Here is a 19,671-nt window from a genome sequence, read left to right as displayed (position 1 = left end):
CACTAGATGAATGGGATGAAGGGGGAAGACTGGCCCCATCAACCGTCGGCTTTGATGAGGAATCTTCTAAAGCCATAATAACCACCAACTACAACAATCTGCAATCGTATTAATAATGGCGAGAACAACCAACAACAAATACCACCAACAATAGAATGGCTGATAAAGAATCTGATAACCACCAACAACCAATCACCAAATCATGACCAACAATGCACCGAAAGCGCACATAGAGAGCACCAAGTCTCGATGGACATATTCAAATAACCAAGAGGCAACAGAATCGAACATATGGCCACCACATATGAACATCAATAAATCACGAACAATAATCATCCACTACCAATAAAGACACCAACAGTAATCACTCACAACCAACGACACAATCACCACCACTTCCAAATCTACCGACACTCAACATACAATCAAATCCATGAACAAGTCACGTTCGAAGGCACCAAGACGAGGTTCCGAGACAAATAAAGAGGTAAGAATACCCCAGAAACATAGAAGAAAGAGAGGAGAGACACCAACAAACTTCCCGGAACCAACGATGGAATAAAATATAAAGAAGAAACAAGTTGAAACTATGAAAAAAAGGGAATTTATGGACTGATTTGAGGAGTTAGGGTTAGGGTTGGGTGGAGGAAAGGGGTGCGAGTGGTTAGGGTTAAGTTTAGGGTAGTAGGTGTCACGGCTAGGTTTAGGATTTGCGAAAAAAAGAGTTTTTTTTTTTTTTTTTTTTTTTGGGGGGGGGGGATATGCACACAAAAGTTTTGGGTTTTGGGTATACGAAATCAAGAAATTGGATTTTGGGTTATGTGCATCATGTAAAAGGGCTTTGGGAATTGATTTAGTTATATTGGGAATTGATTTGGGTATATTTAGAATGGATTTGGGTCACTTCTAGTGGTGGTGGCTATGGTTGGGTTTGGATTTGGGTTTTGGGTTTGGGTGTTTGAAGTTAGGGTTTTGGGAATTGAGGAGAGGGGATAGGGGTGGAGTGTTAGGGATTTTTTTTTTAGGATCAGGGTTTAGATCTTACCTTGAAGCTCTGATACCATGTTAAATTACATGGTGCAAGAGTGAGATATATATATATATATATATATATATATATATATATATATATATATATACACGAGTGAGGGAGAGAGTTACATGAGACAGAGAGAAAGAGAGTCGTAAGAATGAGAGAGTTACTTTCCCTCCCACGAAAAAGTGTTTTTATTATATTTAATAAAATGAATGACTGAAATACCCTTAATGAAGGGTATATACGTCTAACAAACCCGACCCAAGTTGCCGAAAAAAATGAAATCAGGAGAAGGGCAGAAAAAAAAGGAAGAAGAATGGAGCCTTGAGACGAAAGGATATTTGGTTTACATATGTCGTATGTGTAGGGCCTGAGGTGGGGCTTCTTTTGCTCCATACCATGTTCAAGAGTGAAAACGACCTAATAAAAAATCACGAATACTTGTTGCGTATGAAGTTGAGGCCTTTGGGAGAAAGACGCATTCGCAATTCTCGAGTCTGAATTGAGAGGTGTCCAGAGGGCTTCGAGGGTTACTCTGCAAAGGAGAAGACGGGTGAGAGTTCTCGAAGTAAAAGAGGCGTAATGCGAAAAAGGGGCAGCATGCATTAGGTATTAGTTTTTTTTTTGTTTTTTTTAACTTTATGCTAAAAACATTAAAAACTTAAAAAAGAAGAAGAATGGAATCTTTGGGAAAGAGGGCGAGATGCGATAGGTTTTTATTAACTTTATACGAAAAGCATTAAAATATCTAAAAAAAGAACTGCATTTTCGGGTTAGCTATTTTCAACCCTAACCTCACCCGAAAATTGTAAGTGTCGACCTAACCCAAGAAAAAATCTAGTTGAACCCGACGGTTCAGGTTGAGCCCGACCCAAGTTGCACCCCTACCTTGGTTGTGTTCGTCTCTGAGTCTGAATTTTTAAAAACCGGTTTTATCATTGCCCTTGATATCCCTACTAATGTAGCTGTTTTACTTTGAAATATCGGCTGTATGTTTGCTTCAATATGTGCAGAGTTCTGCCTAAATCCAGCCCAGCTCGAGTTAACAAGCTATACGGCTTGGAGCTTCATAATTTGTGCATGAAACTTGGGATATAATGCCTTAACATGGGTTTTTCTTTTCTTTTTTTCTTTTGTTTTTGGTAGGTAAGCTGGGATTGAGCCTGCGACCTCTAGGTTGAGATACAAAGCCTCAACCATTGAGCTACAGGCCCAACCCCAACATGGGTTTTCTTTGTTGCTGTTTAAATAGTAAATCTGATCATTGGATGATTGAAATAAACTGGAAGATTTTCTAGATTTATTTTGAAAAATAAATTCTTTTTAACATTGTTGAATCTGTCCTTTTAGCTTCCTTATTACAAAGTTTTTGGCAGTAAATTCTTCCTTGGTGTGAGCGGACAAATTCATGTCCACCATGTAACACTTTCTAGCATACTTGGTGCAGTGGGAGGAATTTACTAATCCCATGAAAGATGGATGGGGACTAGCAACTGATGGACGAGTCCTATTTGGAAGTGATGGAACTTCGACACTCTACCAGCTTGACCCTCAAACCCTGAAAGGTATTTGAAATACACAGTACTTGGTGTCATTTCCAATTATTTTTCTGTTAGACCAGGATTAGAGCCGGGTAGATTCCTTTTACCTTCTTCATGAAATTTTTCTAAAGGATTCATTTAGCCGACCCCAACTAGTTTGGGACAAAGGCTTTGTTGAGTTGAGTTGAGTTGAGTTGAGTTGGACCTCTTGTAAATTGTAATCAACTCTGTGCTTGGATTAAGGAAATCTATGTATTGAAGTGCTCAACTTCTACCATGATGCGGTCTTAGTTTTAACATTCAGAATATTTCTTTTTTGATGTCCCTGATAAAGTACTGTGAATGGTTTATTACTGCAGTTATAGGAAGAGCTATCGTTACATATAAAGGTCATGAAGTTTTTTATCTCAATGAACTGGAGTTCGTAAATGGTGAGGTGTGGGCAAATGTGTGGCAGGTAACTTTTTCTTTTGAGTTAATGGCCGATGACTTTCTTCTTTTAGGTCAAACTCAACTTTGTATGCTTCATAGTTCCTGCATTTTGGTTGTGCAAGTTCAGGGCATTAGCATTATCACTAACTCAAATACTTTTAATATGAGACCATGAGAAGTTATGTAAGGAGGGATTGTTAGTTTGCATCCATAAGCTATTGAAAATTTGAATGTCCTTCCATGTGAGACCATTTTTTCTAGTAAAATCAGGATGTATCGAAATTCCGATTCCTCCACTAAATTTATTAACTAAATGTCTCGCTGCATCTTAAGTGTTGGTCATTTTTTAGTTATCTAATGTTATTAGGTACCTCGCGTACCGTGTTTTTGTATAAATTCCCCTAGACAACATGATGGATTAGGAAAAGGATTACAATCATGTTGAGTGGGAATTCTTGAACTACATCTTGGATAGAACTGGTTTTGACACTAAATGGTGGAATTGGATTTGAGCTTGTGTGTGAACCACAAGTTTTATGGTTATTATAATCTTGTTTTTATTTTTGATGGCAAAGCTGGGGTTAGGCAGACCCTGACCAGGTTTATTAGAAACCAAATAAGAATTACATGAAATTATATTTTACTCCATTACAATCATCATCAATAATCAGCAAAAAGGTCATTGGGAAGAGAAGAAGAGACACGTGTATCGAGAATGCTATATTGGAAAGATAATTAGCTGCCTAATTTGCTTATCTACAAGAATGGGGAAATTTTCTAGTAAATAAACCGAATCCTAACTTGACCCTACCCGACCTCCAACCTAAGGAATTCTTGGGTTTGATCTAACCCTAATCTAATGAATGACAAGAAAGATAAAAAAAATCCAACGAATGAAAAGAAAGATAAAAAACAAGTATATTTGAAGTAGAACGAAAAAACATTGAACGAATGAAAAAACCAAGAATGAAATCTGATTTAAAACTATAAAAATAGAAAAATCCTAAAAAAAGAGGAAAAAGGCATACCTTACTGCTACCGACGAAGGATCTTCTTCTGGTTGGTTGAGAGTTAGAGGTTTCCGTCGACTTCCGCCTTCCTTGATTGGGTTTCTCGCGTAAAAGTTCTAGAGGATAAAGGGGAGAAATGAGAAAGGATTTTATGGACACCCTAATCCAACCCGAAATAAATTTGGGTTGCCTTTTTCCAACCCTAACCCGACCTGACCCGAGCAAGCACCAACCCAACCCGAGAAAAATCGGGTTGAACCTGACGGATTCAGGTTGAGCCCGACCCAAGTTGCACCCCTATTATGACAGCAGTCAATCATATACCAAGGAAGTGCCGATGAGAGGATTGATGGTTTGGAAAGAGAGAAGGTGGACTTGAGTGAGCACCAATTGGATTACGGTGTCACTGTAGATTGTGGACTGTTGAACCCATATTCTTTTGTAGTTCATAAAAAAAAGCATATCTAATGGACATATAACATGTTTTTCACATTAAACATAGGTATTCTTGATGATAGGAGTTCATTACCTTGGATTACCTTATTACATTTATGTTGTTGAATTGCATATCTAATGGACATATAACATGTTTTTCATATTAAACATATGTATTCTTGATGATAGGAGTTCATCACCTTTGATTGCCTTATTACATTTATGTTGATGAATTGTGCAGACTGACTGCATAGCTAGAATTTCTCCTAAAGATGGGATGGTGCTTGGGTGGATCCTTCTTCACAAATTAAGGTCTGCCTCTTTACCTCTGCATGCAATTTTCTGTTTCTACCCAAGTCTTAATTTTTTTTTCAAGGTAATAACTTCTATAGTTGAGATGAAAAGATTCTCTACGCAGTTATTTGTAACTCTTATAGGAATTAATTTTTCTTTGCAGGCAAGGCTTGATATCAGCTGGGCACAGAGTAAGTTAGATTTCTTCTTATTTCCATACAGGGTTGTTTATGGACTTGAGATTAGGAACCTCTTTTGTATTTCTTATGATTCATCAAATCTGGATATTACTGGGACTTGAGATTAGAAACCTCTTTTGTATTTCTTATTGTTAAAGTATAAAAGATAAATAACGCCTTTCTCCAACAGCTTAAGCTTTTAGAGAAGTTGGTTAGTTAACATGGTATCAAAGCCAAAGGTCTTGAGTTCAAACCTCCCGGATAGCAAAAATTCACATGCGATGGTAGGCCCAAAGTGGGACCACATGTGCCACGTGTTTGCCAAGTGGGCCACACGTGCGGGGGAGTGTTAAAGTATAAAAGATAAATAACGCCTTTCTCCAACAGCTTAAGCTTTTGGAGAAGTTGGTAAGTTAACACTTATGATTCACCAAATCTGGATTACTTGCCTTGTGTCTCTCTGTCATATCCTCAGGACCAATAGGATTTCCTTTTGCTGATTAATGTGAAACCTAAGTGGGTTTTACAACCATTTGCTTTTTTCATCTGTTTTGTTTTGTTTTCTTTTCCTTCTTTTCCTCGTTAAACCATCTTACGCCCATCATGTTTGACTATGCCACACTTATCCTTTCTGATATTTTAAAATGCCTCACATTATACCTTTTTCTTGAACATCACGTCCTTCTAAAGATAATTGTAAAGAAAAATACTGCCACTTTTTTGTATGGAATGGAATATTTACATTGTTGTCAGCTTTGCCAGATTTAATGGTTCTGAGGATTTTTTCAACACCTTCCAGGGTATTGATGTTTTGAATGGAATTGCTTGGGATAGAGACAAGAATCGCCTGTTTGGTAAGCTTCAACAATTGATGCCATTACTAGTTTTATTTTTGAAGAAAAGAATAATAATTGTGTCAAAAATGGCATGCTATGCTTGGAAAGCAAGTGGCTGGAGATCTGATCGAGAGATGACTACTTTGAACAGAAGGATTGATTTCTTCTGTTACTGGCTTGATTAACCTCTATGAAAATGAACATGTTGTGGTCCTATATGGTTCATAAATTATCACTATCTATTTTGTTTTCACTATTATCATATGTAGTTTTCTCCCCGTGTTCTTCTTTACTTTCCTATTATTACATGATTGGATGATATGGGTTGCTATGGTCATGAAATGTAGTTCACTTACAACAAATAAATCACACGTGATTGTACAACCCCTTCCCTTCATAGGCCATACTATGTTTGTCAATTCCATTCCGTTCTTGAAAGAATTTGTGGGACATTTTCTTTGGGTAATGAAACCAGAATAGAAACTGTACCAGAATGTACCAGGCTATGTTCCAGTCAATCTGACATATTCCAGACTGTTTCAAGTCATTCCAGTTATTTTGATTGTTCCGAATTACCTTGTTTTGTTCCTGTCTGTTCTTTTTATAATTTATTTTGTATTTTTTAGCATTTTCCTGGTAAAGTTCAATGTCTTTAAGGGCCTATTTAGTAGAAAAGTCATCCACAATCCAATAGTGTGATTTAACAATAAGAAAAGGGCAGTGATAAATCGACCCTCTCTCTCTCTCTCTCTCTCTCTCTCTCTCTCTCTCTCTCTAAGCACTGCCCTATAGGGGGGTCGATTTAAGATTTATGGGGGTCGATTTATCACTACCCTAACAAAACCCTTTCTTTAGTTGAATTTTGTAGATGTTGTCCACATTATGGTTTGCTTTATATTTTCTATTCTTTTCATCCTTTTCTATTCTTTGTTCTAATTTTAAAATTTTAAATCATTATGGCTTGCTTTATATTTTTCTATTCTTTTCATCTTTTTCTATTCTTTGTTCTGTTAAAGTATAAAAGATTAAATACTGCCCTTCTGCAACAGCTTAAGCTTTTGGAGAAGTCCGTAGTTTTCTAGCATGGTATCAGAGCCAAGGTCTCGAGTTCTAACCTCCCTGATGTAAAAATAAAATAAAAAAATCCACATGCAATGGTCGGCCCAAGGTGGGACCACATGTGCCACGTGTTTGCAAAGTGGGCCACACGTGAGGGGGAGTGTTAAAGTATAAAAGATTAAATACTGCCCTTCTCCAACAGCTTAAGCTTTTGGAGAAGTCGGTAAGTTTCTAACATGTTCTAATTTTAAAATTTTAAATTCTGAAAATTTGTCGCTTCTTTTCCAAAACGAAACACTGAAACGGGCGAAATGTTAAAATTTAGTTGAAAAATCACTCACAATCCAATAGTGGGATCTAACAATAACAAAAACCCCTCTTTTGAGAATTTTATAGATGGTATTTACATTATGGTTTGCTCTAGTTTTTCTTTTCTTTCTTTTTTCCTCTTCTTTGTTCTAATTTTAAAATTTTAACTTCTAAATTTGTTGTCTTTTCCAAAATGAAACCCTGAAATGGGTGAAACGATGAAATGTTCCACTCCAAAAGAAAAACAGCACACCCTCTTTTGTGAAAAACAGCTATGAGCCACACAAAAGTTGGCAGCCATGTTTACGTGTGCCAAAATAGGCTTTTCTTGTAAGGTTTTATCGTGTGATCTAGCTGAACTTTGTCACAAATCTGTGATTATGTTGGTTTTTTTTTTTGTCTTGGCATTTTACAATCATGTTGTTTTCAGTGACAGGAAAACTATGGCCAAAGCTTTATGAGATCAAGGTGCATCCAGTGAATGGTCCATTTCAAGGATCCATAGAAGAGTTTTGTCTGCCAAGATAATTGATATGGACTGCAGGAATACTCCAAGTGAGATCAACTATCCTCATTCTGATGGTTTCCTTTATATGGCCCACCCATATAAATTTTATTGCAAGATACAGCCGGGAAACGTTGAAATCAGATGGTGCAGTGGTGCAATACACCAATTCCCTGCCAGTAAGAGCTGGTTTTCCGTTATCTAATTTTTTATATCATTGATTTGTAATTGGAATTCTTCCATGAGGCCATGAAGTTGTTTTGGTGATATAGTTATATCATGAATCTCATGTAAGATGAATAATGATTCACGAAAAGAAATATAGAATTAAACTTTCTGTGTTATATCAGCACCATGAATTGGAATTTGCTGTAAATAATTCTGGAATTTGCAGTAAGCTCCTGTTAACCATAGTGATCTGCTGTCGGACTGTTTAGGGTTTCGAACTCATAAGGGAGTGTCTACATATACAAAACAGCTGAAGTCTATCTTCCAGTGAGAAAGAGTTCACTACAAGCTGGACCTGATTTGCATCTCTCTCTTGACATACACTTGGTTACACTAATAATTGTTGTATTCCTAAGTGGGGGCCTACCTAGGTATGGGACTAGGTGGGAGCCAGCCTTTTATGAGACAACTTTAAAGGTCCTAGCCTAACATGTTCCATCAGCTTTGTGGCTTTTGATGTATTGATTGGTACCCAACATGCACTTGGTATCAGAGCAGCCACCATGCCATGCATTTGAGTCACGAAAGGGGCAACCTATGGAGAGAACTACTTTGCAGAAAAAAACCCGGAGTGAAAGCTGTCAGTGAAAGTTACCATAGAGTGGGCCACCACGGAAGGGCGACTTGTGGAAATGGCTACCTGAAAGAAAAAGAAAAAGGCTAGAGTGCAGCAACCTGCACGGTTCGGAGAGCACTGAATTAGAAGGAGAGGTTCACCACCACATCATTGCAAGGGGAGCTCTCTTGATTCGCAGATTGGTCCGACTCGTAATTCACTTCTGACCTCGTGTTCGATAGCCCGACCATCCATTAAAAGAAATAGTGAAGCGATGCGCCGGGCCGCTTTCTTCTTATTACCCCTACTGGGTATAAGCTTAGGTTCAACATGAAAGATGTTTCGAGCTTACTTTTTAGTGCATTCATACGCGTTTAAGTGATAGGGGGTCAGAGGCCCTCCCTATAGATCCAGTGGATGGATCAGCGACTGCCAACCCCCCTTATGTTGTAAGTTCATTTGATCTGGAGCTTGACACATGCGTCTGATGCATTATCTCCCTTCAACCCTTTGAGCGAAATGTGGCAAAAGGAAGGGGACCAATCACCTTCTTCTCTCATGTAGAAAGTTGGAAAAGATCCTTTTTTGAGTAACGGGACAGTCACAAGCTCGCTTAAGGTGGAAACTCTATACTTCACTGGAAATTTCAACTGAATGGCCCAGCAGGAGATTCAATATTTATGCGCGAATGTTATTTGGATTATTTATGACTAACCAGTTACTTACGTTTAGCCCCAGTCTCATACTTTAATAAACTCATTCCGGATTTGAAAAACCTTCTATTAGAAAGGGGCTTTCTTTTTTCGGAGGCAGGGACCACATCAACGGCAGAAGAGTGTGGAAGTCTCTCATCCCTAGCTGTAGTAGCAGTAGTAGTTGTAGCGTGCTCATCAGTAGGCGATAGTGCAGCAGTCGAGAGATGCGGATCACAGGAGTCGCTTGTAAAGTACGCCAGCTAGTAGCACGTAGCGGGTAGCCAGCTGTCGAATGTACTTCCTATCTGCTTTAGTTGCGTAATTTGGGAAACTTCGAAGCTTCTACGATGAGTCGCTTCTCCCCTTCTCCACTCTCTCTAGCGGAGAAAGCTCTTCGCCCTTCCGGGTGAGCTTACGCTTACTCTCAGCCTCTTTGATTGGTAGGCGGGCAGGCTAAGCCCCCTACAACTACTTAAGATTCAAAAGGTGACCCTTTCGGTTATGTCGTGACGCTATGGTTAGGCCGACTACTCTACGACTACTATAGGCTACTTCGACTTCTAGCTTCTATAGTGGCAGCTGCCAAGGACGGCAGAGAAGCGAGGTGGAATTTTATGGTAATAAGTGGGCCCTGTCTAGGTATGGGACTAGGCGAGATCCGGATGATATATATATATATATATATATATATATATATATATATATATATATATATATATATATATATAGCCTAATGCGCTCCATCACCTCTGTGTTCTTGGCATATTGGGTAGGTACCTAACAATAATAACCCAATGCATGTTGCTAGCAGTTGCAGGCGTTTTGAGCTAGCCTGGTGAGTCTTCTTGAGGGGGACGAATATGAGTTCCCCGGGCAGTAAAAAATGAGTCAAGCCCAAGTTGGTAACACCGAGTTTCTCCCTGGCAGTAAGCTTAAAACTATCCAATTAAATGTATCAGAGTCAAGCCCAAATACAAGCTACCTCTGGGCATATTGGTTAGGTACCAAACTCATCTTTTACCTGGCATTAAAAAAATTATTTAAGAGTATCTTCGGGCTTCACAAATCTTATTTCCCTGATGGGTCTCATCTTGAATCTCTAATTAGTCATAAGCCTGCTAATTAGATGATCTTATTAAGAACCAAGAAATTGTAGGTAAAAGAATTATATATAGATAACCGCTCGTATTTAGTGGCCAGGTGGTCTGGCCCACAATCTAATTGCATGTGTTACAAAAAAGAGCGGCCATGTGCATGAGGCCCCCGCCATTGCGGGGTCTGGGGAGGGCTAGATGTTTGAAGCCTTACCTTTGCTTTGTAGAGAGGCTGTTTCCGTGACTCAAACCCGTGACCACCAGGTCACAATGGAGCAACCTTACCGTTGCGCCAAGGCTCGCGTGTGTTAACGAATTCAATTATTTATTTTATGGGGGATTCTAGACTTACTCTAAATCTTTTTTCTCCTTATTGATCGATGTATATACTGATTGTTCCATCGTGTGCTCCCTTGTAATCTAACAATACAGAAGAAACCATTTTTGTGACAAGAATATCCTTAATTTTTTAGATAAAATGGCAAAGATAATTCAACTTTCATACATAAGACAAAAATGAGGTGATTGTTTAGGGGAAAAAAAATCTTAAAACAAGTGTATTTTGATAACATTTTTCATTGAGAGAAAAAAAAGAACAAAAAAAGAAAAGGCCACTGATATTGATACTAGCACTACGATATTTTTTATAATTGCATAAGCCCATCTTGTCTTTCTTATTTAATTTTCTTTAGAGAGTTTTTTGAGAATTGTAATAACTTTTGAAAGCTGATTAAATGATAAAAGACAAGGTGAGTTTGTGCGATTATCAAAACGTAGTAGTGCCATGAGCAGTAGCCAAGGAATTTTTTTTAAAATAATTTTCCTAAGATGGTTGTTTCATACCATCCTAAAGCATGGGTGTTTTCTTATCATTTTCCGCCTCAATGTAACAATGTTGGGCTTGTTTTGGAAATTTTCTTTGGAAGGTTTCATGATCGATGTCTAAATGGCCCAATATCATTTGATCGAAATGATCTAAATGGCCCAATATTATTTGCTCTTCAGTAATCTGACAAAGTTATTTGTAATGAATTGAGTGCATTTATTTTGAATAAATTTGATCCAATCATCAGATTTCTTGTCAGTTGATTGGAACTAAATTATGCATTCACTTTACCTTCACAATTGTTGAAGTGATTCGTAGTTGATTTGTTTGGTTAATGTATTGCCTTTCATTACAACAAGGTTTTAAATTTCGGTTTCGGAATGCGTTTAGGTACTCACCGAAACTGAAATTTTTGCCGAAATTTCGAAATTTAATTCAAAATCCCAGGAAATAAAAAAAGTAAAATTTCATACACGTCGCTAATTTCGCCCGAAATTTCAGGAAAATATTAAATAATTAATAAATTCTACATTTTAACGTGATTTCCCTACAATTTCACACTGAAATTTCAGGAAAACAAAATTTCGACCGAAATTTCAAAATTTCGGATGAAATAAAGTAACGTTTCAGGTTTTTACCCAATTTCGAGTCGGAATCGACTGAAACCCAAAATTTTGGTCTGAAATTCTGGATTTCTGTCGAAATTTAAAATCTTGGTTTAATAATATGGAGGATGGAATCTATTAACTTGTAATATGGAGGATGTAAATTACAAGTTAATAGATTCCATCCTCCATATTATTATTAAACAGATCTGCCCGATTCCAATCAAAAAACTTAAACAGCGACGATTTGATGGTACATGGATGTAGGGAGAGAGTCACCTGCTATGTTGGTAGGCCTTCAACATATTAGTGCCTGATCAAGAGTGGATGATTTCTTTTATCAATTATGTTGGGGAATATTGTGGTGCTAGATGAATGAGATTGCTTCAAGACGCATTAGAACATCACTTTCTTTAAGATAATAGTCGTCTCCACCAATAGTCAAATTGGTGTGCACTAGGTTACCATGAACTTGCCTCCAAGATAAATGAAAGTTTAGTCTTCTGACTGTTATCTATTGACATAATGCACTAATAACAATATGTCTTAGTTACCCTTCAATTAGGCGAGCATAATGAGAGAACTAGTTTCTGAAGAAAGTAGAACCAATGAGAAAATTAATGCAAAAAAGACAAAGCAAAAACACTCTAGCCTCGTAAAAGAACATACATGATGATAGGTTATAAAGGCCAAACGATGCAAGGGCTGTTCTATAGAACAACCCTCCCCTCTCTCAATAGAACGATCAGAAAACCAGAGTAAAACCAGGCTGAAAAAATTCTGGACTGAACTCATTGGATCCAAAACTAACCCACTACATGAATCCTGGTTTGGTTTCGTTAGCTCGATTAATGACTGGATCGAGTCGACAGTCGGGTTTTGAGCCATGTTACAAACTAATTTATAAATGAACAGGTCAAATTGAAAATCATCTCCAAAACTGTATCCACTGTCAAGTATCTCATGTTTTTGAAGTATTCAATACTATTAGATTTCAATCATGGAAGTGTTCATTTATCTAAAAGTTGCAAAATGGGCCATGCTTTGATTTTGGTTGCACTCTACATGAACAACATAGGTGCACTGATAAATTTAGTGATATGTCAATTAGCTGCTAAATACTTTTTCAGATTACTGTTTACAGAATTCGTAGGCTGTTGTTTATCGAGACAGGTTGCTGTTATATAGATCTACTATTGATTATGACATGATTCTATAAATGCAGAACATAACAAAATGCTAAACAAAAGAACAGTTTTTCTAGTAGTTCAATTTCTTCAAGATTTACTTTTCTTGCTTTACAATTACATGACATAAAAGAAAGTGGGAAATGGGTGATCTTGGAAGCAAGAGAAGTGTTCCTAGTGTTCTAAATTCTAGTTATTTGATTTAACCATCTACAAGAACAGAAGTGAACAACAGGTACAAAGGGATAATAAATTCTAGGAATGGAAAAAAGGAATGAAATTGAATATTTTTCTTCTCCTAGGTCTTTCTATTCGGTAGGAACTTTCTATCAAGCAGCCATCATCATCCTCACAAATTCCTCATAATTAACTTGCCCATCACCATCCATGTCAGCTTCTCTAATCATCTGCTGCACCTCTTCATCAGTTAATTTCTCTCCTAGATTTATCATTACATGCCTCAACTGCAAAAAAAACAAAAAATAGAAAAGGAAACATTTCTCTTAGACGACAGGAAAGCAATTTAATTTCTTTAAGTCCCCCAGTTAAGGGTGTGAAACAACCAATTACTCCAAAAGCTTAAGCTGTTAGAGAAGGTGTTATCTAATCTTTTATACTTTAACAAAGGGTACAAGAAATCTTTGGTTTATGTATGGAGTATTGGTGTATAGACTAAACAGGATCATTCCTCTCCTTCAAAAGACAAGGATAATGCATATTCACCTCGTTAGCGGAGATGTATCCATTTTGATCCTTATCGAATACTTTGAAAGCTTCTTTGAGCTCCTCCTCTGCATCAGTCTCCTACAAGAAAGAAACAAATTCAGAAAGGCAAGAGCCAACGAAAAGCTCAATTGATTGGATAATTAAGAACTTGGATCATTTGATGTGTTCATCAATCGAAATTCAGACAAGCCAAACTAATGGCAATCTGTTGTAGGGATGGCCTATACACCATTGTTGTCAAACTCTTACGAATCAACTCCCGAGTCGAGTCGAGTTGAGTCGCTGGGTTTTCGTGGTGAGTCGCATGGGTGACTCGCATATTCTCAAACTCTTATGAGTCGTACGAGTCAACTCCCGAGTCAAGCGAATTGTTGTGTGACTCGTCCAAGTCGTCTAGTGACTCGAACGAGTCGCTAGGAATCAACTTGAAAAAATAAGACTCTTACGAGTCGAATGGAGTCACTGGCACTGGACTTTCTTGTTTTGATGGTTAAAAACTTGGTAGTTTGAACTTCGAACTTAATTATTTTTGCGCATGCAAGTTCCAAGCATATAGTTATTTATATTTTTGGCTTAATGCTTTATCTATGTATTATTGGGTTATATTTTTTTACATGATTCATCTTTTGATAAATGATTGTATTTTTTTCAACTAAATTTCTGTTTTGTCAAAAACGGTTACGAGTCACGAGTCACAGGTTGACAACTATGCTATACACAAACTTGCACCATATGATTTATACAAAAGACTTTCAAGCAAAGGAAATCCTTTCCTTGTGTTTTTGAGATTAATTGTACCTTCATTTTTCTTGCCATGAGATTCAAGAACTCTTCAAACTCAATAGTTCCATTGCCATCAGCATCCACTTCACCAATCATGTCTTGGAGTTCTTCTTCAGTTGGATTCTGGCCCAAGGAGCGTATAACAGTGGCCAGTTCTTCTATTGTAATACACCCTATCAAAGAAAACAAATAATACCCAGATTAGTAAACTGACAAAACAAATTAAAACCACCATGAAACAAGTGAATCAAAAACTCATTGTACTACACCCTACCAAAGAAAATAAATAATTCCCAGATTAATAAACTCACAAAACAAATTAAAACCATCTTGAAACAGATGAATAAAAAGCCCATCAAGAAGTAAAAATTGATATTAAATCACCACCACATTCAAATCAATCAAATTCTCTTTTTTTCTACTATTCTTCTTTTCAAGGGAAAAAGATGAAAAAAAAAAAATGAAATGTTTCATAGGTCTGTAACAACCCCCACCACTGCCCCCCCCCCCCCCACCAAAAAAAATAAAATCCAAATTTACCATGCTCAATAAACGACCCAAAAAAATCATATATCTAAGGAAAATCAAACCCATCTCACAGAAATCCAGTAAATTTTCATCAACCCATATTTATATCTAATGATCCCAAAAAACCCAGAACAAAAGAAATTAAAAAAAACTAAACAACTTGCTAGAAATCAATCCAAATCATTTATATACCCATCACTTTTGAAACCCACAAAAAAGAAGTAAAAACCAAATCCCAATCATCAAAACAAATTAATCTAAACAAAAAAAAAAAATGAGCTAGATTGAAATGGAGGATTACATAAGGGTAGAGCAGAACATACCATCACCATCCTTATCAAATAGACAAAAGGCTTCTTGAAATTCAGAGATCTGCTCTTCATTCAAAACATCTGCCATGATTGTATTGCTAAAACAGGAAAAATAGTCTATAAACAGAAAAGAAAGTGATATTCAAAGGGTAGAGAGTGAAATAGAGAGAAGAGGGGAAACAGGGGAGAAGGATCCTTTGAAAACCTACTACAATCTCAGTCCTCTTTTGGGCTTTTTGTAGGGCCCTTAACGCGGAGTTGGTAAAGATTTTTTTTAATTATTTAAAACGGGAGCAATCTCAGTCCTCGTTGGGTTTTTTGTAGGCCATTACGCGGAGTTCGTAAAGACTTTTGAATTAATTAAGACGGGAGAGAGAAAAATTGCAGTCGTATAACCTGTACTAGAATTTGGGAAATGTTATCAGCACCACTGTTTTTTATGAGGGCACTCCTCACTTTATTAAAAGTACAGTATGGCCCGCACCATAGAATGATCCAAATCGTCCATTAGATGGGCCACAGCCTAAACAGGTTGTGCCCAAAAAATCATTTCCATAGGTTGATCCTAACCCTCCAATTTATAGGGTTAGGATCAACATATGAATATTTTTTTTGGGAGCACAACCTATTTAGGCTATTGCCCATCTAATGGACGGTTTGGATCGTCCTATGGTGAGGGCCACTCCGTACTTTTAATAAAGTGAGGAGTGCCCTCATCAAAATACAGTAGTGTTGATAACATTTCCCTGAAAAATGTTATCAGCACTATTGTTTTTAAAGGGGTTTTTGCAAAAGAGGTCTTCTACTTTGCTTTATTTGTAAAAAAGGTCTTCCAGTGTGACAATTTATAAGTAGAGTCATCATATTTGATTAAATTCAAATCAGGTCACACCATCAATTTGTGAAGTTTTTTTTTTCCCACCATAGTTTGGTTGCCGGGTCTTTTTTGGTTTCTGGGATTTATGTGGGAGAAAAAAAATCCAAGAGATTGGTGGGAAAAAAAGTCCTAGAAGTATCCCGGTAAAATAAAAATCCCATGTTTGGTTGATCGGACTATGGTGGGAAAAAAAAAACTTTATTTGGTTGCTTGAACGGTTGGGAAGAAAAAAATTCTTCTCAACCTTATTTTTGGTTCCTGGGATTATTTTGGGATGGGATGAAAAGGCAATCATTCCAAGAGTGAGATTAAAAAAATTCAACACACAAGCAATCATTACAAGAGTGGGATTTAAAAAATTCTAGTGCTAAAAGGCAACCAAACATGGGATGGGACCAAAATTTTACTAAAACTTCCTAGGACAAAAATTTTAGTGCTAAAAGGCAACCGGACTAGGGGTGGTTATTCGGTTTAAACCGAACCGAATAGACCGAAATTTGGTAACTGAAATAATTTCGGTTACCAAATTTCGGTAACCGAAACCGAACCGAATAAAAATTCGGTTATTCGGTTATAACCGAATAATTGAATTGTGGGAGAAAAAGAAGGAAAAAAAATCAAAATCTCGGTTTGGATCGAAGGGCTAGGATCATCCGATCAAAATTATTTTTTGAGCACAACCTAATTAAGTTGTGATCAATCAAATGGACGGTTTTGATCATCCTATGGAGTGCACATACATCCATAATTTTGGTGATTCGGTTAACCGAATTTTTTTTTTTGGAGAAAACCGAAACCGAAACCGAATAACCGAATTTCCAAAAAAAAAAACTGAAACCGAACCGACCAATTCGGTTCGGTTCGGTTATCCGGTTTTAACCGAATAATGCTCACCCCTAAACCGTGTTGGGAAAAAATCCTTTCCCGCTTTGATCGAACCTGCGAGAAAACGATTGAACACAAACAATGGAAATATACTAACCACAAAAAATATCAACAAACAACCACAATCAACACAAGAGAATTTTTACGTGGAAAACTCCTTCAACGTGAAGGATAAAAACCACGGGACCTTTCTCGGAGTCCACCCAAATCTCCACTATAATACTTTAGATACAAAATCTAATTTTCAACATCATCAACGGGATAAACATCCTGTAGACACCCCATTTTGACCGTGCCCTGCACCTCCATGTTTTGTGCTTAACCTTTTCAAATCAGTGTGTTAGGACCCTAAATTACACCTTAGGCTAGCTTAGGGTCCCACTAAGGTTCCTGTAAAATTTCGTCAAGATCCGAGCACGTTTGCCTGGCGAACGAGCCAAGACAGTGTCGTGGTGCAAGTTCAAAGGGCCCCGGGGGTGATATATGTCATTTCCCATGTACAAGAGGGCATTCTTGGAAATTTCTATTGCTTCCTTTACAAGCAATGAGTATGGGCCATTAGATCAAATTAGAGGGTTAGGATCATGTAGAGAGAGGGGAATCTTTGCCCTATTTTCTACTTGGACCACCCCCTTATTGTGCAAGAGAGTGCTCATAATTACACTATTGAGGGCTGTCCTTTGGTAAAAAGGGGGGTCAAATTTATCAATTCCCTTTACAAAAAAACCCAATCGGTTAGGGTTTAGAGGAGGCTGATTTTTGCAAAGAAACAAAGAGGAGATTAAAGGGAGAGGAGGAGGAGATTTGCAGAGGAGGCTCAAGCTCCCCCCACCACCACCATCACCGAGCATTGGCGAAGGCACCTACCTCGGCCAACTCCATTGAATCTGGCAAGGCCGCCGGAGCTCCAGCCGTTTTCCCCACCTTGACCTAACAGAAACTCCAAAACCCATATCAAGAACCACCATAGCCTCGTCCCTCCCCCATTATCCACCAAACCCATATTCTTCTCCACCGACCTCCACCCTCACCACCTCATCTTTAAATCCTAACCCGTCTCATCTGCAACTCCGGCCGGCCATCTCCCTCCACCACTACCACAACCACCCCATACCCAATCACCACCACCACTAACTCTAACCCATTCCACTCTCAACCACCATCTCCATCAGAATCCCTCTCCATCTGTAACCCTAGCCGTTCATTTTCTTCTCCACCACCGATAGCCATCTCCTTCTCCACCCTTCCATTTGCCTATCCCTCCATTGTCCAAACCCATCTCACCTTTCTTCATATAAAACCCTCTCCGGTAGAATCTCGAGCTCCGGCCGATACCCCATCCGGCACCGGCACTCTCCTTTGCCCCCATTAAAACCACCCCTTCTAGATCTTGCCACCACCGAACCCATTTCATTTTACCTCCACCAGCCATCTCCTCTACCTCCTCCAACGAGCCACCGTCAGCCACCTTTGTTTCTGCCATCACGATCATCTCCATTGCTGCCATTTTATCTCCATCACCCATTACCACCACCATCTTCAACTCCACCTAGAATTTAAACCCTATTCCCTCAAATCCCATCTCAACCATCATCTTTAACCTCATAGCCATCAATTCCTCTCCCACCACCCAAGTCCCTGCCAGCCATTCACCTCTCCAACCCCAATTTCTTCCATCGTTTTCTTCAATCTCTGAAACCCACCTCCATTAAAAAAAACCATCCCAGCCATCATCACCACTCACCCATGCGAATTCGATCCTAGCTAGCCGCCGCCTTCATCTCCATATCTCAGCCACCATTGCAATCTTCCTCTCCGGTGACATTCGCCGGAATCCGGCAAACCTCTGCAATTTCCGATCAATTCCTTGTCTTCTTCGCTCATCTTTCTCCCTTACCATCTGTAGACACCCCATTTTGACCGGACCCGAGTTCGCGTTGCTTGTGCAAAGCCTCGTCAAATCAGTGAGCTGGGGTCCCAAATTGAACCCTAGGGTAGCTTAAGGTCTCCCATAGGTCTCCGTAAAATTTCGTCGAGATCCGAGCACGTTTGCTCAATGAACGAGCCAAGAGAGTGAGCGCAATGCGGACCAGAAGGGGGGTGAAACATTTGAAAAGGGGGTTGTCCGCAAGAGAAGGAGGCTATTATATCATGTTTGTATAAAGGAAAAAGGGGGTTGAATCAGCCTATTCGGAGCCGAGCCAAGTTCCCGCGCTCAAGAAATTTTGTGCGCCTATCAATTATGGGAGTGCCAATATCAGCAGCCCAGTTTTAGTATATATGAAAAAATCAACGAAAAAAAAAGAAAAAGAAAAAAGAGGGAACAGTTCATCCTCGAAAATCAGAGAAAAGAAAGAGCGAGAGCAGAGGGAGATTTGGGTTTTTCCCTTTTCATTTTTTTCCCTCGCCGATCATTTTCTCCGATCGTTTGTCGGAAACCTTACCCCCGATCCGAAGTTGTGAGACAGAAAAAGGAGGAGGATAATCCATTTTCGTTCCAGAATATCAGAGAGAGAGAAAGAGTCTCTAAGCAGAAATCATCTTCTCCGATCAATTTTTCGATCGGATCATATTCTCCGGAAAGCCCCACGGATTCCGGTGAGCTCGTCCCATTTTCCTTTCTTCATTCTTTTCTCCATCCCCTTTCATTCATTTTCCAGATCTAAGATTTTCTGTTGGATCTAAAATTGAAAGAAAAAGGGGATTTTCATTTTCGCTGAAAATTTCTAGAGGG

The 19,671-nt window shown here is 38.4% G+C and overlaps 2 protein-coding genes across 2 annotated transcripts in view; one reads left to right on the top strand and one right to left on the bottom strand.

Moving 5' to 3' along the window:
* The window catches only part of QC (glutaminyl cyclase), a 35,169-nt gene extending 27,189 nt beyond the window's left edge, over window positions 1–7,980 (top strand). Inside the window, exons 6-11 of the mRNA XM_077389338.1 lie at window positions 2,484–2,601; window positions 2,937–3,034; window positions 4,696–4,766; window positions 4,912–4,939; window positions 5,727–5,781; window positions 7,562–7,980. Coding sequence (XP_077245453.1) covers window positions 2,484–2,601; window positions 2,937–3,034; window positions 4,696–4,766; window positions 4,912–4,939; window positions 5,727–5,781; window positions 7,562–7,659 — 468 coding nt within the window. The 3' untranslated portion in view covers window positions 7,660–7,980. The remainder of the gene's footprint in view (window positions 1–2,483; window positions 2,602–2,936; window positions 3,035–4,695; window positions 4,767–4,911; window positions 4,940–5,726; window positions 5,782–7,561) is intronic.
* A 4,897-nt stretch (window positions 7,981–12,877) lies between these two features.
* LOC143883586 (calmodulin-like) lies at window positions 12,878–15,506 on the bottom strand. The gene is made up of 4 exons (XM_077386926.1): window positions 15,188–15,506; window positions 14,352–14,509; window positions 13,551–13,631; window positions 12,878–13,291 (listed from the first exon to the last, which is right to left on the bottom strand). The coding sequence occupies exons 1-4, from the start codon at window positions 15,261–15,263 to the stop codon at window positions 13,157–13,159; spliced, it is 450 nt and encodes a 149-aa protein (XP_077243041.1). The 5' UTR covers window positions 15,264–15,506; the 3' UTR covers window positions 12,878–13,156.
* Window positions 15,507–19,671: the final 4,165 nt, after the last annotated feature.

The sequence above is a fragment of the Tasmannia lanceolata genome, unplaced genomic scaffold (genome assembly GCF_043159265.1).
Source record: "Tasmannia lanceolata isolate RefF3 unplaced genomic scaffold, GAP_Taslan_0.1 ptg000008l, whole genome shotgun sequence".
Taxonomy (NCBI): Eukaryota; Viridiplantae; Streptophyta; class Magnoliopsida; order Canellales; family Winteraceae; genus Tasmannia; species Tasmannia lanceolata.
This window is presented reverse-complemented; position numbering and strand designations above follow the sequence as displayed.

Bases quoted from the DNA above. Each gene is read 5' to 3' on its own strand.
- LOC143883586 (XM_077386926.1), bottom strand. From the start codon at position 15,263: ATGGCAGATGTTTTGAATGAAGAGCAGATCTCTGAATTTCAAGAAGCC. The intron at 13,632-14,351 runs GTACAATTAATC...TCTTTCTTGTAG, and splicing joins TCATGGCAAGAAAAATGAAG to GAGACTGATGCAGAGGAGGA. The intron at 13,292-13,550 runs GTGAATATGCAT...TTTTTTTTGCAG, and splicing joins GATACATCTCCGCTAACGAG to TTGAGGCATGTAATGATAAA.